Source organism: Capricornis sumatraensis, chromosome 7 (genome assembly GCF_032405125.1).
Source record: "Capricornis sumatraensis isolate serow.1 chromosome 7, serow.2, whole genome shotgun sequence".
NCBI classification, from domain to species: Eukaryota; Metazoa; Chordata; class Mammalia; order Artiodactyla; family Bovidae; genus Capricornis; species Capricornis sumatraensis.
Genome location: NC_091075.1, coordinates 42,762,908 through 42,789,063, shown reverse-complemented (window position 1 = coordinate 42,789,063; position 26,156 = coordinate 42,762,908). Strand labels below are relative to the sequence as shown.

The 26,156-nt window shown below is 37.9% G+C and overlaps 2 protein-coding genes across 8 annotated transcripts in view; one reads left to right on the top strand and one right to left on the bottom strand.

The window, feature by feature from the left end:
* KCNIP4 (potassium voltage-gated channel interacting protein 4) overlaps window positions 1–5,357 on the top strand; it is a 242,555-nt gene extending 237,198 nt beyond the window's left edge. For all 3 annotated transcript variants that reach the window (XM_068975025.1, XM_068975026.1, XM_068975027.1), the window contains exons 5-8: window positions 1,102–1,209; window positions 3,044–3,148; window positions 3,802–3,864; window positions 5,310–5,357. In XM_068975025.1, the coding sequence (XP_068831126.1) occupies window positions 1,102–1,209; window positions 3,044–3,148; window positions 3,802–3,864; window positions 5,310–5,357 (324 nt within the window). The remainder of the gene's footprint in view (window positions 1–1,101; window positions 1,210–3,043; window positions 3,149–3,801; window positions 3,865–5,309) is intronic.
* A 1,772-nt stretch (window positions 5,358–7,129) lies between these two features.
* On the bottom strand, window positions 7,130–25,933 carry PACRGL (parkin coregulated like). 5 transcript variants are annotated; one of them, XM_068975374.1, is made up of 10 exons: window positions 25,912–25,933; window positions 23,412–23,479; window positions 23,140–23,294; window positions 21,835–21,902; window positions 18,957–19,047; window positions 16,169–16,303; window positions 15,590–15,697; window positions 11,443–11,523; window positions 8,326–8,403; window positions 7,130–7,503 (listed from the first exon to the last, which is right to left on the bottom strand). In XM_068975374.1, exons 2-9 carry the CDS (start codon window positions 23,461–23,463, stop codon window positions 8,347–8,349), a joined length of 747 nt encoding a protein of 248 aa, XP_068831475.1. In that variant the 5' UTR covers window positions 23,464–23,479; window positions 25,912–25,933; the 3' UTR covers window positions 7,130–7,503; window positions 8,326–8,346. The 5 variants fall into 5 exon arrangements, with proteins under 5 accessions (XP_068831475.1, XP_068831474.1, XP_068831476.1 ...); XM_068975373.1 differs by lacking the exon at window positions 25,912–25,933 and having other exon boundaries at window positions 23,412–23,515; XM_068975375.1 differs by lacking the exons at window positions 7,130–7,503; window positions 11,443–11,523; window positions 25,912–25,933 and having other exon boundaries at window positions 8,135–8,403; window positions 23,412–23,515.
* Between the last annotated feature and the right edge of the window lie 223 nt (window positions 25,934–26,156).

Below are 26,156 nucleotides of genomic sequence, written 5' to 3'. Positions count from 1 at the left end.
GATAGAGTTCAACTGGACTGTCTGCAATTCAACCAAACCTGCCTAACCTTGATGTTGACTGAGGGTTCCATTTACTTGACAAATACATAAGCCACTGTCGATGCCACACAGTTACAAGCAGCTTAATTCTTTTAATCCTCATAAAAACTTTTGAGAAGTTAGATACGGTAATCTCCATTCATGAAAACTGAGATGAAAGGATGTCAAGTTGTCTGAGAGAACAGAGTTATCAGGTGATATAGCTGGAATCTGAATTCAAGCTGCCTGGCTTCCAGCTCTCTTCTCTTAACCACTGCCCACAACTTGATTTCTAAGTAAAGGCTTCACTTGGCCCTTATCTTAAGGACAACCTACACCTCTTGTTAGCAGATCTTTTCTACAGGAAGTGTGTTATGTATGTGCTTGTATTTTAAAAGATAGTCATTAGATTCTTTTCACTAAAAGATTATTATGCACTTGTAGCAGTAAGACCACTTAAACACTTGTTATGGGTCTTGCTTTTGGGTGTCTGTTTTGACACAATTTCCAGTTGACTTAAGTCACAGTTTTCAATTAGAAAGTGAGAATGTTGGGCTTCCCTGGTGGCTCAGTGGTAAAGAATCCGCCTGCCAATGTAGGAGACACAGGATTGATCCCTGGTCCGAGAAGATCCCATATGCCTTGGAGGAACTAAGCCCGTGGGCCACAACTATTGGGCCTGTGCTCTAGAGCCCAGGAACTGCAACTCCTGAAGCCCACGTGCCCTAGAGACACAGCAAGAGAAGCCACCACAACGAGAAGCCTGGGCACTGTTAACAGGAGCAGCCCCCACCTGCCACCAACAGAGAAAAGCCTGTGCAGCAAGGAAGACCCAGCACAATGAAAATATATACATAAAGAAATATGATGTTTTTTTTAAGTGAAATGTTAAACCTAAGGAGTGTCTATGCCCACAAAGAATGCTGGGAAAAGATGATCAGGAATTCATGAACCATTTTACTAAGTAAATGGTTCAAAATCCAGAGGACTGAAAGCTTTACTTGTACTATTTGACAAAGAATTTTATTAGAGTTTGTTTTTTTTAGAAATTCTATATCAAATTGTATTTTTATTTCTTTTTAGGATTTCATCAAAGGTCTTTCTATTTTGCTTCGGGGGACAGTACAAGAAAAACTCAACTGGGCGTTTAATTTGTATGACATAAATAAAGATGGCTACATCACTAAAGAAGTAAGAAATGCCTCACCAACACAGCTAGCCTTTGGACCATTTTCATTCTTTAACTTGAAATGCTAAATGATTGCAATTATCATTCTAAATCACTTTTTTAGGAATCTAACATATTTTCTGTGGTGGTGGACAAACATACTGATGAAAAATTTGGAATGGGTAGAAATAGCTTATTGTTAATCTCCTAAATTATTATAAAACACAGAAGGATTACATCTTGATTTCTAATAGCATTTTAATAAATACTGTACATGGAATAAAGAGAGTGATTGGAATAAGATTGGAAGAAAATATACCCAAACCATGTTAGAATATTTGGCCTGTAACCTTTTTTTCTCCCATATAATATGGTCCACATGGGAACAGAGGCAATTTTAACATTGTGTGAATTATGTAGTGACCTGAATTATCTGGGAAATAACCTGAGGCAGTTGTAGGTTTCCAAGTACATTTCCAGGTGGGCTAATCTAAGGAAGTCTCACAGACCAAATTAGGATGTGCATATCAAATGGCTGATTAAACTAACTTAAAACACAATGAGAAGTAAGTGGGGAAGGATGGGGTAAGATAACAAATTGAGGATGGAGAGAAGGTAGGTTGAAGGACCGTACTACCTGAATCCTGGATGTGATTCAACGTCTACCTGTTCTTTCTCTCACTAGCTTTCCCCAGTTGTGTTTTGAGCATGAGGTTCCTCAAATAGAAGGTATCTTGGGACAAACATTAACTGGTTCTGTTGAAGACACAGGGAAAGTTCACCTGACCACGGTTATAATGTAACGATTAACCTGATCAATGTCCATGGGTTTTGTGTTTGTTGAGCAGAAGACACATGGGGCCAGAATGGATCTCACAAATAGATGGCTGAATTAAGACCTCATGAGTATTAAGAATTTAGGTACATTGAGCATGTCTCCTGGATACTTAGTGCCTCTTCCATGTTTGATATACAATAAACATTAGTACTCAGATGCCTCTAGGATATTAGGTATCTCTTGGTCTTTTAATGCCTTTCTATGTTTAACACAAACATGCTGTTCTTATCACTTACATCTTACATATCTCATGAATGCTATATTAAACAATCTTTCACTCAAACCATAGGGGTTCACCTATGGTTTACAAACTACAAATTTTATCATTTAAAATGGAATTGAATACTGTCAAAAGTAAAAGTATATTACGTGCATATTATTGACTTAATCCAGACTCTTATGTGGAAACTTCAAAAAGAAGAAAACAAGTATGAATAATAAATCTGAATGTCTAAGTTAGACATTTTTTTTTCCACTAAGACTGGAAATCACAAATCAAAAACTAGATTTGATTTTAATAAAAATTAAAATTTCAAAGCATTTCCAGCATAATATTTTGACTAATCTACATGTGGCTTTAAAGTCACAACAGGAAAAACACATGGAAATCCCTAATAAGCTCTGAGACTAATCAGTTAGTTTTAGTATAATTCTCTTGATGTGGAATATATTTTATTCTCAATAAATGGAAATTGATAGTCAACATATAAAATATATAATAAACCTATAATGCAAAGATAGCCTGTGTGAAGTAGTATGGAAGTCCAAATATTAAACCAGGGTGTTTTCTGATCATGTTAGATATACAGGAATTTACTTCATCTTGAAACCAAGATCAGACTTGATTCTTACATTCTGATTCTGCTGCTTTTAAGGCATAAGGCTATTCCTCTGGGACAACCAAGATATTTAATGAAGAATCAACTAAAATCTAAAACTTGGTATAATCTGTCAAGGCTTCTAGAGTGGTTTCTTTTCACATCATTTGTGGCCTCATGTAACTGCCTTTTCCTTTTCAGGAAATGCTTGATATAATGAAAGCAATATACGATATGATGGGTAAATGTACATATCCTGTCCTCAAAGAAGATGCTCCCAGACAACATGTTGAAACATTTTTCCAGGTAGGATTGCAATAGAGAGGGAGTGAAATTAAGAGCAAATTTCCTGATGTTTGCAAAGCATCATGACAATTCAAAAGAATGTGAAGAAAAATAATTTTGTACTGAAAGTGACAAAACTATAGAATATTTACCATTCAACTATGGAATAGTACCATTATTAATGTAGCAATTTTGGTTTTGAATTTATCATAATATTGATAATTCCACTTATTGAACTCATTTTCACCAAAACCTCAACAGAACACTAAGTTAAGCAAGCAACTGCCATGTCTCATATGTTTTGGGGTGTTTGTTTTCATTCACTTCTCGTAAGACTCTATGAGGTTATTTATATCGTCATTAGCTCCATGTTACAGATGAGAAAATCAAGGTTCCATAAGTCAAGTTGCCTGAACTCTACGGTAGCTGGAGGGTGGGCTTTTTCTAGAACAGAGAGACTCTAGGTCTGCACCACATTCTATTAAAAAGGCAACAGCCTAAAGTCAGCCAGCTCATATGAATCTTATTACCGAGAAACTACTACTTTGTGTTTTGAAGCAGTTCCTCCCCATAAAATAAGCAGCTGGGCTTTCTTTTCATCTGCTTCAGCTTGTTCAGTTCAGGTCTGAGGGGTATGTCTGAGTCAAGTTTTCTGTTCTGTAATCCCCTAACAGAAAATGGACAAAAACAAAGATGGAGTCGTTACCATAGATGAATTCATCGAAAGTTGTCAAAAAGTAAGTAATGATAGTGAAGGAACTATCCCTTTTGCTTTCTTATCAGCTAGCCACCACGAACCGAGCAAAGTGTAAAGGTCATATGCCTAAAGTCATCACTTCTACACAACTGACATGCAACAAGCCTACCACTGTGAAAACAATCACCAATTTACACATTCTATTAGTCAACACACCCTGAGGCAGGCTATGAGGGAAGCCCTGGAGAGGTGAAGGTTGTAGTGTGTTTTTGCTCTTCAAATCCTTTAGAATATTCATCACTGAGGATAAAATATATGTGAGATTTGAATTGTTCTTTCCCCAGAACTAGAATATATCTTGTCTATCATATCCTCCAGAGATTTAGAATTCCAGTATGGCCAGCAGCGTATCACTGACCAAATTTATATCCAATTTCTAATATAAACACCATTGCTTCAGTGTATGTGAACAAGATATGTCTTTGGCTCAACAAAATAGCCACAAAATTAAACAGCAGAAAATCCTCCCTGAGCAAAAGTCCACGTGGTTCTCCACCATCTGGTGGCAGACCAGATTTAGCATACCTAGAATTATTTGACTTGGTATGTGGGTAGAACAATTAAAGAGTTTTTAAAATAATTTTGGAGACAAAAAGTTTGCTGGTGTTTTACTCTAATTATTTTCAAATTGATATACTCTTTTCTGATGCCTGCTTGTTTTTCAACTCATATTTCAATGTCATGGTCTCTCTGAATTAACTTGGTGACATCAACCTGCTAATGGCGGTGTTGTTACCTGGCCTCCAGCAGTGGATGTCATCAGTTCTGCTACCATTTTCCATTACTATAAATGGTCACAATCTCCAAGTACCCCATCATCTGTCCCCTTAAGTTTCAGAGGAATATACTAAACTGCAGATCCTGGGCAATGGTTTCTTCCAAACAATCCTTTCCCTGGCATTGAGAGACCATTCATTTTTAAATGTTTCTAAAGGTCACAGAGATTTATCTCTAAGAGACTCAGAAGGACAGATGTAATTACTGCCAACCCATCTCCTAAATCCCAACTTCCAATCTTCATGAAGTTGACTCTTAGCTCACACACAAACCCTGTCTCCTTCCATTTGTACAAGTCCCTGTGATTTGGCCTCTGATGACCAGATATGGCAGTTTGCATTGCTCACTTTGTATACGCTCTGTGCTACCTCTCCAGTTTCCGTACTGGCATTCTAATTGGAGAAATATCCTCTCTTATCACCAAGTCAGAGTTAAATAGGTCTTTAAAGCTTGGCGGACTCAGCAAAACATAAAGCGGGCTCTCCATAGTATCAGCATGGAAAATGGATAGAAGTGTATTTACATTTGCAGACAGTATTTGAACATTTGGCACAGGAGGTTGGTGGGGGCTGGCGATCCTTAGAGGCAAAATAGTGCACTTTCCTTTACAGATATAGTGAATTTCATTCCACTGTTTCTCCCTTACAGGATGAAAACATCATGCGCTCCATGCAGCTCTTTGAAAATGTGATTTAACTTGTTAAATACGTCCTCAAACAGACAAACGTGAACGATTCTATCACACAAAGCTGGAGCTACCACTTTTAGCATAGATTGCTCAGCTTTACAATGAGGCACATTATGCAAACAAGCTTTGTTTTAATATAAAGCAACCCCCAAAAGATTTCAGTTTTCCATTTATAAATCTGCATCCTTTTCATAATGCCACCGAGTCCATGGGATGTTCTAAGTCATTTCATACCCTGTGAATACTCAAAAGGAATAGAATCTGGCATATAGTTTTATTCATTCTTTAGCCATGTGATTATTGAAGCTTTCACATTATTGGTCATTTTAAAATATCAGTGTTTTTTGCTACTCACTTCTATGTATTCAGCCCCAGGATTTTAAATGGTTTTCTAAAATAGTAGCATCTGTACTTAATTTCCAGCTATTAGTTTCCATGTTTGAATACTGTAATTCCAGTTATACTTTAAGTAAACAAGATTACTATAATTGGGGAAAAAAACACACACACACACATAGTCCCAGTTTCTCTGGATTTGCTGCCTTCTGTTAAGACATTCATTTATCTGGCATTTTTTATAATGCAAAACAAATTATCCCAGATGCCCGCATATGCCTAATAGAGCTTATTTAATAAGGACTTCTCAGTTTTTCATAATACATATTAGAGCCAAGGCCTACATGATATATGTAATTTTGGATTTGTTCAATCCTATAGGTTGTCCACAGGCTTATGAAAAGGGACAGACATCTGTCCTCTACTCCATGGCAACGCTTAGCAAGTTCATTCTTAACCGCATTCAAGGCCTATTCCATCCTGACTCCCTCCTGGCACCTTTACTTTATGTGCCATTGAGGGACAAAGAAATCTTGGCTACCCCAATGCCTACTAGATACAAACAGCAAGCAGAATTCACTTTGAAAGCACCACTGATTCCATTATATTAAGCACTAGAATACCCAAATTTAGTAGAAAATGAATATAAATGCTAAGCAACTCCTCTGGATTGTATTATGATTTAGCTCATCATAAAACTCCAATTATTCAGATTATTTTTAATGACCTTAAGCCAAAATCGTAAAGCTGCCACAGTATTACTAAAGATACACACACCTTCCTTGTTTTGCAGAAATATCACCAAGACCAAGAGGCTAGAGTAGGAGGAGATTTGCAACTGTCTCTGCAACAATAAATCAGGTATCTATTCTGGTGTAGACATAGGATGTTGAAAGCTGCCCTGCTATCACCAGTGTAGAAATTAAGAGTAGTACAATACATGTACACTGAACTTGGCCATCGCGTGTTTGTGTAAACTCAATGTGCACATTTTGTATTTCAAAACGAAAAAATAAAAGCAAATAAAATGTTTATAACTCTACTGTCTATGTTATAGGTCTTTATTTCAATAAATTTTATAATTGCTAGACTTAACACATAAAGTTTTTCTTATGGGATTTCTAAACTGTAGAGATCTTGGTCTCTGGGTGGTGCTAAAGTGCAAGGAGAGAGAGCCAGAGCAAGGCCAGTGGGCAGGCCGGCGTGGGAACTGATGGGGCCTGAGGATGTGACGGGAGTAGACGTGAGGGAAGAAGGGGTGAGGCAGGGGCCAGGAAGGACAGGAGACCTGAGGCGGAAGGAGCATCTCTGCAGTTAGCACTCTTTAAAAGTCACTTAGATTTTAAATTACATCTGTGAGACTGCACCTGAAATGAGAATTATCTACACAGAGATCAATCCACATATCTGAGGAATGGAATAAAGAAAGGGTGAACATCCTTCTGGGATAGAATGTGAGACTGTGAACATGCTCAATCGTGTCCAACTCTTTGTGACCCCAAGACTGTTGCCTGCCAGGCTCCTCTGTCCATGGGACTCACCAGGCAAGAATACTGAAGTGGGTAGTCATTCTCTTCTCCAGGGATCCTCCCGACCCAGGGATCGAACCTGGGTCTCCCACAATGCAGGCGGATTCTTTACTGTCTGAGCCACCAAGGAAGCTCCTTCTGGGATGGAGCTGCTGCTCTAATCTCCATCTCTTCAGAAGGCTCAGTCAGCCTTGGACTTGGTGTGGCTACTCAGGGCCCTAAGGCTCTCCTCCTGCCCAGAAGGTGGAGAGTCTTCTTATTTTCTGTTTCTCTCCCTCTACTCCTTTCTCTGTAGAAAGATCTAGAATCAGCTGTTATTACATCAACACTCAGAACTACACTTATAAGTAATACTTGAATAGCTTCTTCAACTAAGCTAATTATAAAACATAAGCAAGCACAACAAAATAACTGAATACATGTAAGAGTTTTAAGATTTTAATTTCTGAATATCTTCATGTACTGAATACCAGTATTTTCAGACTATGAAATAAACATATATTTACTTAAATACAATTAACACCTAAATTTAGGTAGTTTTAATGAGTTGTAATAAACAACCATACTTAAAAGAGAATTTACACATTTAAAAATCTTTTTCTTAAAGTAGAATACTCTGGAAAGAAATTTTTTCCAAACACTCTATATTATAAAATACATACTTACAAACAATATAATTAACAGTGAATTCACAAATATTTGTCCACTATTTTAAACTCCCATAGACTTGATAAATATAAAACCCAGGAAATGGCAGAATGTCTAAAAGTAAGTACACAGGTACAAACTGACTGTATAAATGTTATATAAAAAAGGCACCAGAAAATACATACAAACCTATCCACTGTAAACCCAATAACTGCTGTTCACACAAATCACAAAAAAAGAAAAAAATTAACCCCACAAGATTGTACTATTATGGAACATTTTTAATAGTTTTCCATTATTAACCATTCTTTCTTTTTGATGAATAGCTTGCACTATGATTCGGTGGACCTGTGTATATACCCTCCAAGGCCAGTAATAATGAAGGATGGCTGTGATTTACAAAAGAATAAACTGAAGTGACTCTGAACAGGTTTTGCAGACACCCATGGTCAGCGTTTAACACCTGTCATTCAGGCTCCTTTCTTCAACAGCATATGGAGCAGTATGTCGGAATTTTAGATTTGATGATGATAAGGCTTCCCTGTCAACAGAAAAAAATTTTAGCCTCATTTGTTATCATGCAGCGTTCCCCTAAGAGGTACTATGTTGATAGGAGTGTGCCTAAAATAATGTTCAAAGCTCCAAACAAGCAAACCAAATAGCATGGGAGCAGAATGATGGAAAAAGAAATAGAACCTTTTTCCTGAGTTAAATAGAATATAGGTTGTCTCTTTCTGTGGTTTAAAAATATTTAACTAGAAAAGTAGTTAGAAACCAGACTACCAGTTTTTTAATCGATCTCTAGCCAATCACTTCCCTATCAAACCTGGGGCTCATTACTTTTCTATACCTCAGTTTCTAGCTCTTTAAAGAGGGATAACACCAAAATCCACCTCTGACGGCTGTAGCAAAGATTAAATGAATCTAAGGTCTAAAATGTACTCAACAGAGTACCTATCATGCAGTAAGTTCTTACTTGCTTGATAAAGATCAGGATGTGCATTTGTAATGTACTTTCTCAAGACATAAATATACATCATTTAAAAAGAAAACTGAATCAGGCTAAGAATGAACCAGTTTCAATTTAAGGCATATAGTAAACTGATGAGTTCTAAGAAAAAATCGTCATGGCTGTCTGTAAGTAATATTTCTATTTCCCCAGAAGTTGAGTCCTCTGATCATTGTAATACACATGAGCCCTAAGAAATAAGAAACTATAATACTGAGAAGATTGTCTCATAAAGACCCATCTCCAATATTAAAAGATATAAACACTGAAGTTTTTAGAAAAGGAAGAACATCGTTAATTTCATGATGGAATATAAAGTCCCTAAACTCCAATACTTTGGCCACCTGATGCGAAGAGTTGACTCATTTGAAAAGACCCTGATGCTGGGAAAGATTGAGGGCGGGAGGAGAAGGGGACGACAGAGGATGAGATGGTTGGATGGCATCACCGACTCAATGGACATGGGTTTGAGTAGACTCCGGGAGTTGGTGATGGATAGGGAGGCCTGGCATGCTGAGGTTCATGGGGTCGCAAAGAGTCGGACACGACTGAGCGAATGGACTGAACTGAAGACAAGTACAATAATAATTGTCATGGGACAGTCTTTGATATGTGATCAAAACTTTCTATTACATTAATTATTACTAAAATATTATGTAAGACATTAGAAGGAGGGGAAAAGAACAGAAAAAGTCTGAGGGAATACCCAACACTTAATAGTTTTTATAACTTCAAAATCTTTTTATTCTGTATAAACATGACTAAAAACTAATAAGATTCAGTGGCAATAAGAGAACATCTCTGCTAGCTGTCACTGGGATCCTTGAACTGGTCACCTACACCCTCTGTATTCCCCCATTTCTAACCTGTGCCTGTGTGTATGCTCAATCATGTCCGACTCTTTTTGACTCTATGGACTGTAGCCTACCAGGCTCCTCTGTCCATCGAATTTTCCAGACAAGAATACTGGAGTGGGTTGCCATTTCCTCTTCCAGAGGATCTTTCTGACCCAGGGATCAAACCTGCATCTCCTGCATTGACAGGTGGATTCTTTACCACTGAGCCACCTGGGAAGCCCATTTCTAACCTGTATTTACTCACAAACTGTCCCCTCTTCCACACATACCCCCATGAAATCTAAGGTGCTGGGCTGCCCTTTTCTAGTTGCCCAGGCCCAGTATCAGGCCACAGGATGTGTGAAAACCATCTGCAGAGTTTCAGACTGAAAGTCTTGCCATCATTATTTAGCATCTGTTTATTTGCATTCCAGAGAGGAAGGGGCAAACTATTTCTCATTCTAATTCTCAGAACAGCAAGCACATTTATAAGCAAGAAGAATTCCTTTCTGTGCTGGGAAGGGATACTGGACTGACTAGGGTATGATTCTGTGCATTTTAACAAGGTGTCTGAAGGTTAACCCTCCGCCTCAACTCACACAAAAGGAAACCCATTATCTAGTAGCCCAGGGATTGACTTTCACATTATAAACTTTACCCTAGAACTTCATCATGAAAAAAAAAAATCAATTTAAAAAGTCACTGAAATTGGTCAAATTAAGTAATTTAGGCAATGCTTAAACTAAAATATCTGCCATATTAAAATTCTATCGATCATGTAAATTTTCTTTATAATCAAGTACCTAGAGCGAAATTGAGTTCTGCAGTGTTAATCCCATGCAACTCTGATTAAATGTAACATCCAAAACATGGTTGAATCACTGCATTATGGAAATAATTCCAACACTAGAATATTTGAATACATCTTTCAAGTGACGAAAATTCAATCACCCCAGTTATTTGACAACACACAGAGAGTAATGAAATCCCTCGCATCCTGGTACCTTCCTGCAAGTAGACTAGTTGGCTAAATCACTCCCCTGTGTGCACGTACACAGGTTCAAGCGAGCACACGCACCTTCCAGACAGAACAACCCAGCCATCTGGGAATCTCATCTCTACCTTTGCTTACAGACAGACTTCAAGCTGTTCAGACAGAAAAGATGACAAACAAAAGGAAAAAAATCCCTACTCTTTCTTCCTCTTAGTCCTTTTTTCTTTTTTTTTGAACTTCCCAATGGTAAAAGCAAAAACGTCCAAAACACTTTAAACAAAAACACAAATCTGGAGGCCTGTTCTACAAAGGAGTGTCACACAGTCAACAGTGAAAAGTGCACAGGCCCTACACTTATACAACCTGGGTCTGAATCCTTGTGCTTAAAAACGACGTGACCTACTATTAATATACAGCGTAGGGAACTACATTTCACAGTAAGCTGTAAGGGAAGACCATCTGAAAAAGAGTTATATATATAGATATGTACGGATATACAGCTGAATCACTGCTCTGTACACCTGAAACATGACATTGTGAATCAACTATACTTTAATTAAAAAAAAAAAAAAACTGTGTGACCTAGGCAAGACAGAAACTCTGAGCTCTAAAAAGAGAATAATAATATTAACTCCACACAGTTACTTGAGCCTGAAGTGAGATAACATGTTATATGATCCATTTTACAATATGACTACAATTTTTAGAAACTATGGTTTATGGGGAATAATGCTCACTTACACTTCCGCCATGCTGCTCCAGCTTCTGTAACGCAGTGGTGATTGGTTCTTTGAATTTCTTGTCCCTTAATCTCTTAGAAAGCTTTGAAAATAAGATTGAAAGAATGAAATGATATTAAAAAATAACACTATTCACCATGAACATTAGTAAAAATTCACTAATAGGCTAACTAGAAATAATACCATTGAATCTTTACTATAGAGTAAGCATATAAACACCACTTATTTTGTTTTAGATTGCAAGGCTTCTTTTAGGAAATATCTTATAAAAACTTGCATAGACTAGATGTCACTGTACCTGTTTAAAAAGATAGATTTATATTATTTGATATAATACCAAACTTATAGAATCTGCTCCAGAATTACCATACTGTAAATATTCTAGAGTAAGGTTTCTAAGAAATTACACTCTTTCCCATTCTGTAATTTGTAAGACCATCTGGAGGACTATGATGGAAAGCTAAGCCTCTAAAGCACATGTGTTTCCTACAGTCAAAAATGGAAGAGACAACAAAGAACAGAGCATTTGCATGAATAATTCACTAACAGTGACAGGCAGAAGAATCCGGCTAAAACCCACAAGATCACCTAAAGCCCCCAGCTACGTCCTGAAGGTCCCTGCTTGGACAGGCGGGGAGCTCTGACTGAGATGAGAGCGAGCACAGGAGTCAGAATAACAGGAGCAAAGAGGGAAACCGTGCGGTTCAGGCCCTCAACACAACTCCTTGCTGTGTTCTCCCATCGAACATCTGCAGCACTCACCCAAAAACCTGAACCTTCCAGCCAGAGCAGGACTTGCTCGTGTCTCCACTTTCTGGGGAAAAAAATGGAGCCCAGGCAAGAATTCCTCATCAAAAAACACTTAGCAAGCCCCTGTCCTAGAGCTGGTTTCTGGTTCTTCGTCTTTCCAGGTCTGAAAGTGACCAGGACAACTCCCACCACTGAGCACTGAGTAATGGGTTCTTTCAGCCAGGTCATCGAAGGTTACGGAGGGTCAGAAGAGACTCCCAGAAAGACAAAAAATGTGACAAAAGCAGTTCTAAAAGGGGGACAGAAAGTGCTTATCAATGTCCTGGGGATGAACAAGGAAAAGTGCCTCTTACAGATCTTAGGTTTGTTTTCTTCAGATCATGTTACCCTTGGACAGATGACCACAGGCAGATCCATAAACCACCACCATCTCATCACATATACCCACTGAAGTACAGATTCTCAGCCCCACAAATTACTTTATCAGACTCTCAGGACAAAGGTCCAGGTTCTGCATTTCTAGCAAGATTCCCAGGTGATGTATTTATTTCTTCCTTCAAGTTTGAGGATCACTGTCCTAGGGTCAGTGAACAGTCTCTCGGAGTTGAAGCTCACAAAGGATATGACTTATTTCATATATGAAGAAAATCAGTTGTATGTACGTTCAGTAACTGGTTTTGAATTTTTTTCCCTAGAAGAGCCCTTTCTTCAATTAAATGTCTAATGTAGAAGTCTGTGAGACATGAAAGTGCAGCCTTTCTGGCTGAATGGGTGAGGTGGGGAGAGGAGGGAGGAGGAGCAGCTAGCAATTCAGTGGTCCTCACCATGTGTGGCTTACAGACCTGGGATAAGCCCCTACATTTCCTGTTTCCAGGGCCCTCTACTCCTTGGAATCTCATGAGGGTGTGAAGGCCAGTGTGGTAGCTAGGTCTCCCCAAAGTGTTGCGACCCCAGGAAGGGAGGAGGAGGCCCTTTCAGTCAGTTCTTGTCTTAGGAAAAGTAGAGCTCTGAGGAGGTATGTCAGTGACTGAAGATAAACGCTACTGTACCTCTAAAATCAGTTAAGAGAGTTTAACCACAGATCTAGTCTCCTCCCTCCACCATGGTGGGCAGGGCTGGGAGGCTGTTAGGAAGCTCCACTTCCAGTTAGGGGAAGGATCCTTTTCTTTGCACTTCACTTCCTCTTTACCTCATGCCAGTTCTCTCAGCAGATGTCCTTGCTACGTATTTCTCCCCCAAAACAAAACCAACCTCCACAAGAGCAGGGGGCATGCGTGGTTTTGTTTAGTATCATATTCCCTGTGCCTCAAATAATACCTGACACAAAATGGGCGGGTAGAGAGCAGCAGATTTATGTTAAACTGCTGATTGTCTGAACCAAGCAATCTAAAATTGATTGATTTTTATGGCCATCATCAAAAAAATTCACAAACAATAAATGTTGGAGGGGATGTAGAGAAAAGGGAACCCTCCTGCACTGTTGGTGGGAATGTAAACTGATATAGCCATTATGGAGAACAGTACAGAGATTCCTTAAAAAAACAGGAATAAATCTACCATATGACCCAGCATTCCCATTTCTGGGCACATAACCTGAGAAAACCACAATTCTAAAAAACACCTGCACCCCAACATTCATTGCAGCACTATTTACAACAGCCGGGACACGGAAGCAACCTAGATGTCAATCAACAGATGAATGGACAAAGAAGATGTGGTGCATATATAAATGGAATACTACTTAGCCATAAGAAGGAATGAATTTGAGTCAGCTGTAGTGCGGTGGATGAACCCAGAGCCTGCCATACATTGTCAAGTAAGTCAGAAAAAAAAATATACTGTATATTAATGCATATATATGTAATCTAGAAAAATGGATCTGATGAACCTAGTAGAGAACGGACTTGTGCACAAGCAGGGGAAGTGAGGATGGGACAAACTGAGAAAGTAGCACTGACATATGTACACTATTATGTGCAAAACAGATAGTGGGAAGTTGCTATGTTACTCAGGGAGCCCAGCCTGGAGCTCTGTGGCTACCTAGAGCAGCGGGATGGGAGGAGAGGGGGGAGGCTCAAGAAAGAGGGGAGATACACATATACAGGTTTGGTCCTTGCGCTCCTGGATGGAAACCTCTAAACTCTTGGAAGGTCCTGCCAGGTAAGAGTGACTTTGTTTACCTGGGGCCTTGGGCCACACCAGACAGTCAGTGCTAACAATGTGATTTACAGTCAGGGCCTCCAGGCACCAGGTACCAGCTCAACTTCTAGAGGCTGGAGACCAAGGTCAACGAGGCAGGCAGACTGTGATGTCACGTGACAAACGTCTAATGAGAACCCTGGACACCCAGGCCCCAGTGAGCTTCCCACCCTGGCAATGCTCCGTGCGTGTTACGATGCACCACTGCCAGAAGCCACAAGCGCTGGCCCCCCAGCTCCACCAGAGAGACAACCAGAAGCTCCACACCCAGTCTCTTCTGGCCCTGCTCTACGCAGCTCCTCCCTTGGGCAATTTCAGCCTGTATCCTTTCACTGCAATAAACTGCAACACTGAGTACCAGCTTCTCTGAGTTCCATGAGTCATTTCAGCAAACCTAAGGGTGGTCCTGGGGGCCTCCTGAACTGCAGAGTATCCCAATTTAGGCTGTGACAGGGTTAAACTCATAACAGGAAAATGTCTCAACCTGAATCCTGCTGCTGCTGCTGCTAAGTCGCATCAGTCATGTCTGACTCTGTGCGACCCCACAGACGGAAGCCCACCAGGCTCCTCTGTCCCTAGGATTCCTCAGGCAAGAACACTGGGGAGTGGGTTGCCATTTCCTTCTCCAATGTATGAACGTGAAAAGTGCAAGTAAAGTCGCTCAGTTGTGTCCGACTCTTCGTGACCCCATGGACTGTAGCCTACGAGGCTCCTCTGTCCATGGGATTTGTACTGGAGTGGGGAAGCCATTGCCTTCTCCAAACGTGAATTCTAGAGACTCACTAAAAAATTACAATGTAAAACAAAGAAAAAAGATGAATAACATAGCTCTGGCAAATCCAATTCCACAAGAACACTTATAAGCTCTGCTTAGAATTCATAGATGATCCACATAGCCATGAAGACCTCACACTGTTCATTAATTTTTGCCCATTCAATTCTGTTTACTTTTATCACAACTCTACATTTGCTCATGCAGATGCTTTCCATGAAAAAAACAAACAAAAAAAAAAACTGAAGAGACTATATTGCCCATTAGTAAAAATGTTTAAGAACAACCAGGTCTGATGTCTATACTTTTTGGTTACGATGATGAGGTTTTTTTCAAGGTTTTGAATCATTTTAATGATTAGTTTGAAGCCATTACATCAGAAAACGATACGTACACACAAGCCCTCTCCAATCTTTCCAGCACTTACACTGGTAAGCAGATGTTTCAGATGGTCGTTTAGAGAAGGACCAACGACGACACTTAACTGTACCAGAGCATTCAATCCTCTTTCAAACACTTCATCATCCACGTGGACCTGGGGAGGGTTGGGTGGTTCATGGTACACAGACAGGGAGGGAAAGGGGAAAAGGAAGGATGGATAAGGAGAAAGGGTAAGCAGGTGGAGAACAAGTGAACATTCAATATTAGAAAATGACCAACCAAACCCAGGACTTGAAAAATAATCTTTAATGCAGGACATCTAGAAGCAAAAAATAAATCTGGGTTGACTGAAACATTAAATAAAATACATTGGAGCCTACAGAAAGACTGACTTCAGGTTCATTATCTTCTCTAACTACTCGAGATGTCCCTCTTTACCTTCAGTACATCTTCTAAAGGTATCTTCCAGTAAGGAATCATCTGGCCCTGAAAAACAGTGGCCGAATTCTGCACACACATTGAAATCACAGGTAAAGAACAAATGTGCATAATATTTGAAAGAAAAAAAAGATGCAAAACATTCTAAATGTACTGCAGAAAGTCTATAAAGGAATCAAGGACATACCAGAGCTGCCTTCAGCACAGGAATCAGTCTAGGAAGCAAAGGCACAGCTTTCTCAAGAGCGCCTGTGACCAAAAGTAATTCTCTAAAACCCTCCTTTGACACAAAGGTGTATGGATGTTTAGTCTCTCTCAGACCCTGCCAAAACAAACAAACAAAAAACAGATTTACTACTCATTACTCATGTAAGTGAAATCAAGTTTTAGTATTATTTTCCTATTTGTGAAATATAATTTCAATCATTACAATTTCAATTAAACTAAGAAATTGTGGAACATGGGATATGCATGAGACAAAAAGGATCTTTAACCAAGAAGGAAAGGAAAAAAAGTAATAAGAAAAAAAAAAATAAAAGGAACAGGGAAAAGCAAAGAAGCAAGGAAAAATAAATGAAAAAAAAAAGAAAAAAAAGAGGAAGGAGGATGAAAGAGAGGAAAGGTAAATAAAAAGAAAGAGAAGAAAAAAACTTACTATGATACCAAAAACATGTTGTTTACACTCCCAAACACTGCCAGAAATCACAACAAATTAGTCTAAAATCTATGCTACTAAATCCCACTCTATAACTGCAAAATTGTTGGGACTCCCTACCTTAAAGATGACTTTGCAACTTGTTTAATGAGTGTCTAAAATATTATATCTCCTTCACATTTAAATACTAAGATACTTAGAAGACAAATCTTATACTATGTTTAAAATGCATTGTAAGATTTCAAATGCCATTTTTAACATCAGAAAGTCAAACAAAAATATGGGGGAAAACTGGACTCCATGCTTCCACTGTAAGGGACAAATGTTTGATCCTTGATTAGGAAATTAATCCTGCATGCCTGCATGCCGTATAGCAAAAAAAAAAAAAAAAAAATCCCAAACAAAACTACCTGCTTCTAAATGGTGATGAAACACTTCTTTTCCTACATGCCGTCATGCTTTTGAAAACTACGCTGCCAAGCACACTGGCTCCACAGAGCACAGATTCTACGGTCTTGGGAGCAGCCCTATCCTGTTCATTTTAGAGCTGAGGAGCCTTAGGTCAAAGGGAAATGGATTCAGTAGTAGTGGTTCTGTCACTGCTTCGCCATTATTAAATGAGGAGAGGGGAAAGAGAAAAGTTTACGCAGGACAGAAATAAAAACAGCGGTGTTTGGAAAAACAGATGTTTAAAAGATTGATTCTATGAGATCTAAACTAAACTCAGAGTTCCTTTGAGGATTCCTCAAGTCAAAGCACTGCCCCCATCTTATGATTAGCTACAGCATGTTTTCAAAGGTATCACTATAGTTTTGATTCATCTAAAAAATGGTGTGCTACCATATATAAAAAGTTTAAAACTCAAAAAAGAACTAATGAAATACAAACATCTTTAGTTTGTAACACAAAGTTTAAAAGAGACTGATTAAAATTTAATTTCAAAATAGGCTATCCATAAAAATACACTATTTCTTACACCAAAATACATTCTGCAGGCTGAGGTACAAATTAAGAAAAGCTAAGACCTAAGATAACCTGGTAGTCTTCAGAAGTAATTGATGCCTGTGTGCTAAGCCGCTTCAGTCATGTCTGACTCTGTGACACTATGGACTGTAGCCCGCCAGGCTCCTCTGTCCATGGGATTTACCAGACAAGAATACTGGAGTGGGTTGCCATTTCCTTCTCCAAGGGATCTTCCCAACCCAGGGATTGAACCCACATCTGTTACATCTCTAGCATTTGCAGGCAGGTTCTTTACCACTAGCACACCTGGGAAGCCCCAGTAGTAACTAATGTGTCCATTTAAAAGAGTAAATAAACTTGGAAAACTAAAGGAGGAATTAGAAATTCTAAGCATTCACCACAATTAAGATATCTCAATCAGCACAGCTGTCTACTTTTTCAGCTCTGCTGACATCTGGCCCATCCCACAAGTTTTACAGGAAAAGCAAATGTTTCTTTGAGTGAAGCAAAAAATAATCTGAAATTTTTCAGCGTCATATCTTTTGGATTCCTGACTACTCTATAACTTATCCCAGAGGCACTGCCAATTCAGATTAATACCATCAAGGCTCTACTGTAAGGACTTGCTTCTTAACAGCAACAAGAACAAAAATGATCCTGAAGTCTTAAAGAAGATGAGTTAAGGTTAAGTACAACTGGTTAATTCATTTGTCAAATTCTGTCTCTAATTCTATACATTTATAAATAACATTCACAAAAGATATCTCTGACTCACTTCAGGCTAATACTCTGCCAACTTTGTTCCTGACACAAATGTCAGTATAAAGGAATATATGAGAAGTTTTTCTGAAATCCTCTACAAAAATCATCTCTATGATATTTTATTTAAAATGTACAAGAAGGCAAAAGCCCTGAAAATTACCCAAAAGAATGTTTAGGTAGTTGATATCAGTTCCCTAAGAAACATATCATATTAAAGGTGACTTAATATAGGTGAAAGGTTCTATAAGGAAAGACCAAACAGTCACTGTTCACTGATTCTAGTATGAGTTTAAATGATAATATCCTCCTGATTTGACTAGTTCAATATGATTCCAAGCACTTTAAATTAAGTATGAATATTTTATCTACTTATCTACAAATCCCTGTGCAGATTAACTTCATGTTTATAAAGCTGATTAATCAGTTTCTAAGAAACATACACCATTCATAATTAGTTCCTAAGGAAGTGTGGTGTTTTAATATCTGTTCTTTGGCTTTTATTTCAAAAGTAAAGAATGAGATGTACTGATGAGTTACAAAATAACGTTTAATGCAATTAGAAAAAATAAACACTCAGGAAAGACAGAGTATTTACCTCAGCTAAAGTAATAAGAAGAGGATCGAATGGAAGCTTTTCAGGAGGACATTCCCACTGTAACCTGTGTTTTACTGAACCATGGACCAACCTAAAATACAAAAGTCAGTGAACCTGATAAGAACAAGAGACTTATATACTAAACAGTGATTAATCAGGATATACATATTCTTTCTCCACCATAACCATATTAGAAGTATCTTGTAACACGCAGGAACCTCATGACTTTAAAAGATATTACAAAGGCACCTTATAGAGCAATAATTGCATATTTACAATCCTACAAATTCCTACCCTTTTAACAAAATTGTTTGATGACTAAACTACACATCTCCACATTTGTTAAGCCTACAGTTTTGGAGTGCTATTTGCGTCTTAATGCAAATGTTACATTTGTCATAACTATAACAAAATAGTTAATCCATAGACAAACCAACAGCAAACCTATCACAAAATAAGCAAACAAATGTGTAATTAGAAATAATGTTTTTTTTTCATAAGCAATATTAATTTTCAGGTATGTATTTTGTGCATGCTAAGTCACTTCAGTTGTTTCCAACTCTGTGACCCTAGGAACTGTAGCCTGCCAGGTTCCTCCATCCATGGGCTTCTCCAGGCAAGAATACTGGAGTGAGTGTTCACTGCAGCACTGTTTACAACAGCCAGGACATGGACGCAACCTAGATGTCCATTAGCAGACAAATGGATAAGAAAGTTGTGGTACATATACACAGTGGAATATTACTCAGCTATTAAAAAGAATCCATTTGAGTCAGTTCTAATGAGGTAGATGAAACTGGAGCCTATTATACAAAGTGAAGTAAGTCAGAAAGAAAAATAGCAATACAGTATATTAACGCATACATAATGGAATTTAGAAAGATGATAATGATGACCCTATATACAAGACAGCAAAAGAGACACAGATATAAAGAACAGACTTTTGGACTCTGGGAGAAAGAGAGGGTGGGATGATTTGCGAAAAAAGCACTGAAACATGTATATTACCATATGTGAAATAGATGACCAGTCCAAGTTTGACACATGAAATGGCACTCAAAGCCGGTGCACTGGGACAACCCTGAGGGATGGGATGGGGAGGGAAGTGGCAGGGGGGTTCAGGACAGGGGGACACATGTACACCCGTGGCCGATTCATATCAGTGTATGGCAAAAACTACCACAATACTGTAAAGTAATTAGCCTCCAATTAAAATAATTAATTAAAAAAAAAAAAGAATACTGGAGTAGGTTGCCACTGGAGTAGGTTGCCAAGCCCTCCTCCAGGGGCCTGGCCCAGAGATTGAACTGGTGTCTCTTACATCTGGACTAGCAAGTGAGTTCTTCACAACTAATGACACGTGGGAAGCCCATATATCATTTAACCTAAACAGAAATAATCTAAAGGAAAGCCAGGTTTTATTTCTGTTAAAGAGAAGAACACCGAGGCCAGGAATATGCAATGGCCCATGCAGGGTGAAAAAGTGGTAGCTCCCTGAATTAAAGTCTCTGCTGTTGCTGCTTTTTAAAAAAAATATATATATATATATATATTTTAACAGCCTTTATTTGAAGCAGAACTTGAAATAAAAATGGACACTGTTAATACAGTGTAAAATTTGGTAAGTTTTGACGTATGAATCCATCCATGGAAACATCACCACACTCATGACAGAATTTATTCACTACACTCAACTGTTATTTCACACTCTTTTTGTAATGTTCTCAACTTGGCATCTTCTGCTGCTGCTGCTGCTGTTAAGTCGCTTCAGTTGTGTCCAACTCTGTAACCCCATAGATGGCAGCCCATGAGGCTCCCCCATCCCTGGGATTCTCCAGGCAAGAACACTGGAGCGGGTTGCCATTTCCTTCTCCAGTGCATGAAAGTGAAAAGTGAAAGTGAAGTTGCTCAGTCATGTCCGACTCTTAGCAACCCCATGGACTGTGGCCCACCAGGCTCCTCCATCCATGGCATCTTCTAAAGAACATGAAAGTGTTATTTTCATAATCCCAAGAAGCCTAGGCAGCACTGTTTTCACATTTTTAGCAATAATAAATTCTCAGAGTGAGGAGAAGGTATAAGACCTTTAAAACAGTTTCAGTTCAGAATGTAAATACAAAATAGTAACAATAATAAATTTAAAAATGCCTCCTGAGCTTACTTTTCACTCCTAGCCCTCCAAATCTGAAAATATCATTAAAAACTACATTTCTTTACATTTCAAACACCAAAAAGAATGCTATGATTATTCTTTCCACAATGAAAATAAAATGTTCTATCATCTACAACAGGTTAAAACTGGATATACTTAGAAGAAATTAATGTTTCTCAGTAGTGAACTCTTAAAAGCATAGCCCTCTATTAGTAACCTGCATTGCTTTCTTTAAAATAGCTTGATGTCTACCCAGAAAGAATACAAAAATTACATCAAAAGAAAAACAAACAGCTATACTACTCATTAAGAAATATAAGTTCAAATAAAATTTGAAATATCTGTTTCTGAAATATAATTTTAAAATAACAAAACAACTTCATTGAATTGTCAACTTCCAGTTCAGACAAAAGGGATTATTTATCTGAAATTTTCCCAAGCCTATGAATGCTTAAACTGTTTTAGAAACTGTTTTAGTCAACTTCTTCAATTATCTGGTGGTTTACTATAGATTTATCAATAATTCTCTTTTGTAATTAAAATTATTTTTTTCAACAGTGTCCCAGGATCTATATCAATCCAAAAGACAAACTATGAATAAATAATTCACCTTTATTTCAACCTTCCTAGTAAATAAAACTTTCAATACAGTTAAAATGAAAACTGTATTGATTTTACTCAATTATTTTGAATAATATAGTCAGTTATAACTTGTATTGATCTTACCTGCAAGGAATACCTCCCTTAGAGTAAATAGCTGCAAAGGCAGAAGGGGCTCGTGACTGTTCACCAAACTAAAATTTAAAAAAAAAAAAGACAAGACTGTAATAATTATTACTATCATCTCCACTTAGTGATACCTAATCAATTTCAATCCTGCTGAGGTCAAAGGCAAACAGACACCCTGACTTTCAAGCCCACCAAGCTTGAATCATTCTACTCAGAAAAATGATCAATCCTCTCCACATTTTGTATTTCCTTTAACCTTTGTTTCAAAGGCTTGGAGGTAGCTGAAACCACATATAAAATAAGCATACTATAGATAAGTATTTTTAAATCTAAACATTATAAACAAATACAATAAAGATATATATCTTTCCACCCCTCCTCCACTGTGACCTTTCAAAGTGAAGACTAAATGGAGAAAAGGTGTACAGGCAAAGTAGATTCCTGCATATCACATACGTCCTACTTGTCCTCCATTCAAATATGTACAGTCGGGATGGTCAAAGAACCTAAAATTTCTTGACGCTGCAAATGACAGAAAGAAGCAAAGGGACACAGAAACTTAAACTATTTTCCATTTTTCTTTTATAAAGTCAGACAATCTCCTCTTGCCATTGGATAGTTCATTGTATCCTTGCTTAAGTATCTGCTGTATTCTATCTGCCATCAAAGTCTGTGTCTCAGCCACTCTCATAATCCCCTTTAAAGGCTGAAACCATCATCATCTATGTAAGGCTCGACCAAACACCGTCTGGTGTTGGAGCACAAGTGTGTTTACTTTGTGGATAAACTGACCTAGAAACTTACAGTTATGTACTTTTATGTATATAAACCTTATGTTTCTTAAATGTGATTAATCTGCTTTGAGAAAGCAAAAGAAAGCGGAATTCTGGTGGAACTAATTTGCAGGTCATAAAGAAATGGTCAGAGGTCTTTATGCAACTATGAAAGCATGTAATTCATTCTAGGCAACGGAATTACAAGGTTATTCATTGATATTGGGAAGGACAATAATCACAGTAAATTTTAAAAGAAATAAAGCTGATATGCAATTTATTTTATACTCTACAGTACTCATCCATGAATGTGATATGACATACCAAAGCCAAATGATTTCTAGTTTACACCTTCTCATTCCCACACTCAGTATTACCTCCATTCTTCATCATGATTACCATATGCGTTCCTTCACAACTAGTTTAAAACTAATAAAAGAAACGGGATACCATTCAGAATGGCTCAACAGTATATAAAAGTCTAATACTTTGGAAAACCTACTAAGTCAGGAATCTCTTTTGTACCTACCGGGTTAATTGTTTTAGGGTTAAGTTTATCACTTGGTCGAGGATGAAGTTTTCTTGCAGATTCTGGAGAACTGGTTGATGATGAAGATTTGCTTTGTTGAACTCTAGTCCCATGTCTTACTTGTGCACTTGATGATGTCCTTTGATCACAGTTTTCTGAAAAAACCAGAACATCAACAAAAAAGAAGTGAAAGCTCACCCTGCATTCATCTGTACAAAACAGTGTGTCATTAACAAAATATACCTCTTCATTTAAACAGCAACATTCTGTACCTGTAAGTCTGTTTCTCATCTGTACGCCCCTATGGCACTCTGATTTCTGCATTGCTTCTCCTTTATTCCTGCAGTGACATGAAACTTGATTTCAACATTGTTTCTGGGGAGGAGGATTCATTAACAGTGTAAAGACCAAACCTAACAGAGTAGGAAATACAGTAAAAGCGCCACAGAAAAATGTACGGTATGGAGCAAAATGCCTAAAAAGGCAGTAAGAAAATATGAAAATTATCAACTTTAATAATACCAATAACAGTAAATTGAAAAGCATCTGTCACGCCAATGAAATTTTTTTTAAAAATCTGTAAGCAAAATGTATAAAAATATGCATTTTTCCATTCAAACAGTCCAAATACACTTTTAGAAACTCAGTTGTAATCCTCTGGCCATATACAGAAAATATAGAGTAGATTTCTGGGGAAAGTGGTTGGCACGTCCTGTACTGTCTCCACGTTCTCTGGCCTCTGTATTTCCAGAGTCCCAGTGTTCACATCTGCATATCAAGTGCTACATTTCCAGTGACGTAATGAACTCGCCTACTAAACGGACCCCTTAAACTTAACATCACCCAAACTGAGGTTTTCACACTGAAGTTATGAACCGCCTGTCAGTTCAAAGTACCACCAGTTTTCTGATCTCTCAGGCTGAAAAATGCAGGATCTCTATTGTCTCCTTTTCTTCCACTCCCACACTCAACCCTACAGATATGATCCATGTGACATGATGAAGTAGAAGGAGCTCTGGGCTCAGATTTGGGACTGGCTCTCCTCTTTAATAATCACAGGTTTATGAACCGAAGCAGATTGTTTAATCTTCCTAAGCCTTGATTTCTTGAGCTCTGAAAATGGGGGGGATACTAATCCTATCAAAGCTATTACTGAAGGTTAAAGAAGATATGTCAAGCTTACCCAGTGAATGATGGTTCACTTCTCCCTCTCCCATAATTCCCTCTTAGCTAACAGGCGGTCTCTAATTCGTAGCCCTTGTTTTCCTGCCAAATCAAATTATTTCAAAGAATCTTCCACCACACACCCAGACTTATACACTCAACTGCCTGCTGGTATTTCTAGGCCTAGCTCCAAACCCAAGTTCCACGCAGGCTTTCCTGATCATCAGTTTCTCAAATGCACGTTTCCACAGCACTTGGATTTCTGCCTCGCTTCCTTATTTCTCCTTGATTACTCCATTCCCCCATTTACATGACGCTCCAAATATTCTTCTATTAGAGTACTTCCCACTTTAAGTCTTTAATATAGTCATTTTTCTATAAGATCTTCTCTTAAGGCCACATAGATGTAGTCTTCTACGTGTAAATGACAGCTTTTCAAATATCTGGGGACACAAATCACAACTCTTTAGTTCTCTCTTCTTCAATATAAACATTGATGGCTTCTTAAACGAGTAATAACATGAGATTATTTTAATTGACTTGACAAATTAGAAATCTTTACAAGGAGGGCAAAGTTCCATGTAATAACATTCAGCCTCCAAATATTTTAAATACAATGTGACCAGATCAAAGTACCCTGCCAAGATAAACTAAATGTAAGATTATTTCTGTAACAGAGTAATTTTAAATTTCGATTTCCTTAATTTGATATGCTGACCTAATTTTCTCAGCCTGCTACCAGCAGATGAGTTACTTCCCAATATCACACTTCACATTCATCCCCAAGGCATTTTCTAAAAATACAGTAATTATTAGCTCATTAAATTTGTTAGATCCTATCCTAAGCTAACACAGACTTTAATTATGACCTATTTAAAGTGCAACCTTATACTGCCATTCAGTGATTATTCAACAAGTTGGAATGACACAATTTCTATGTTCCTTTATGTCAAACAGCTGTTTCTATAAGGTACTAACTGGAAAGTGCTACATTAGATTTTGAATAAGTTCAAAAGACTACTGAAACTCTTCATTTGAAAAACATGTTAGAATATTGAGCTTCCAAAGGTTTTAAGTACACAGGACAGTTTTTATGTGTGATACAATTATGCAATTTTCAGCAACAATACCAAAACATACACACACACAATGATGCAAACATTTCCCTGTCCACTTCCAAAACACCTATGTTAGAACTTTTTTCCAAAATAGTTTTTCAGTTACTGTTAAAAGTATCACCCTTTACCTTACAGACAAATGAAGTGCACTCAATTTTTAAAAAATAATATCCACCTGGGAGCACACCATCACCAACAAACCCAGAGCATGAATTGTTTGTAAAGGGAAAAAAGGTTAATTCATCTTACACTAGCTTTTTCATTAAATAACATGTGAGGGCGGTTAATGGTGGGAAGAAGTGAAAAAGTAACTCTTTTGTGTTATAAATATTACAAAGGATACCATTCAATCTTTTATAAAACAATATAAAGATTCTAAATAAACACTAGAATCTATTAATCCACTTAACCCCAACACCTAAACTATGTCACAATATCAAGAGAGCAAACAAATTAAGCAAGGCCCCACTGTGGACGCCTCATTTTTCACCTTAGGTTTCCTTAGATGCTGCGGGTCATCTACAAGGGGTTACAGGCATCTGGGTCTGTGCTAGGAAAGAGTACTTTTCTTTGATCGTTTTGGACAGCTCAATATATCTTATTTCTTTTTCCACGTACCTATTCTTCCCACACTTGCCTCTGAGACCACTGCACTAAACTAACTGCTAAATTCCCAGGGACAGAAGTCACTTTTTTTCCTACTCTCTCATCTGGTGTTTGGAAGGTCCCAAAAGT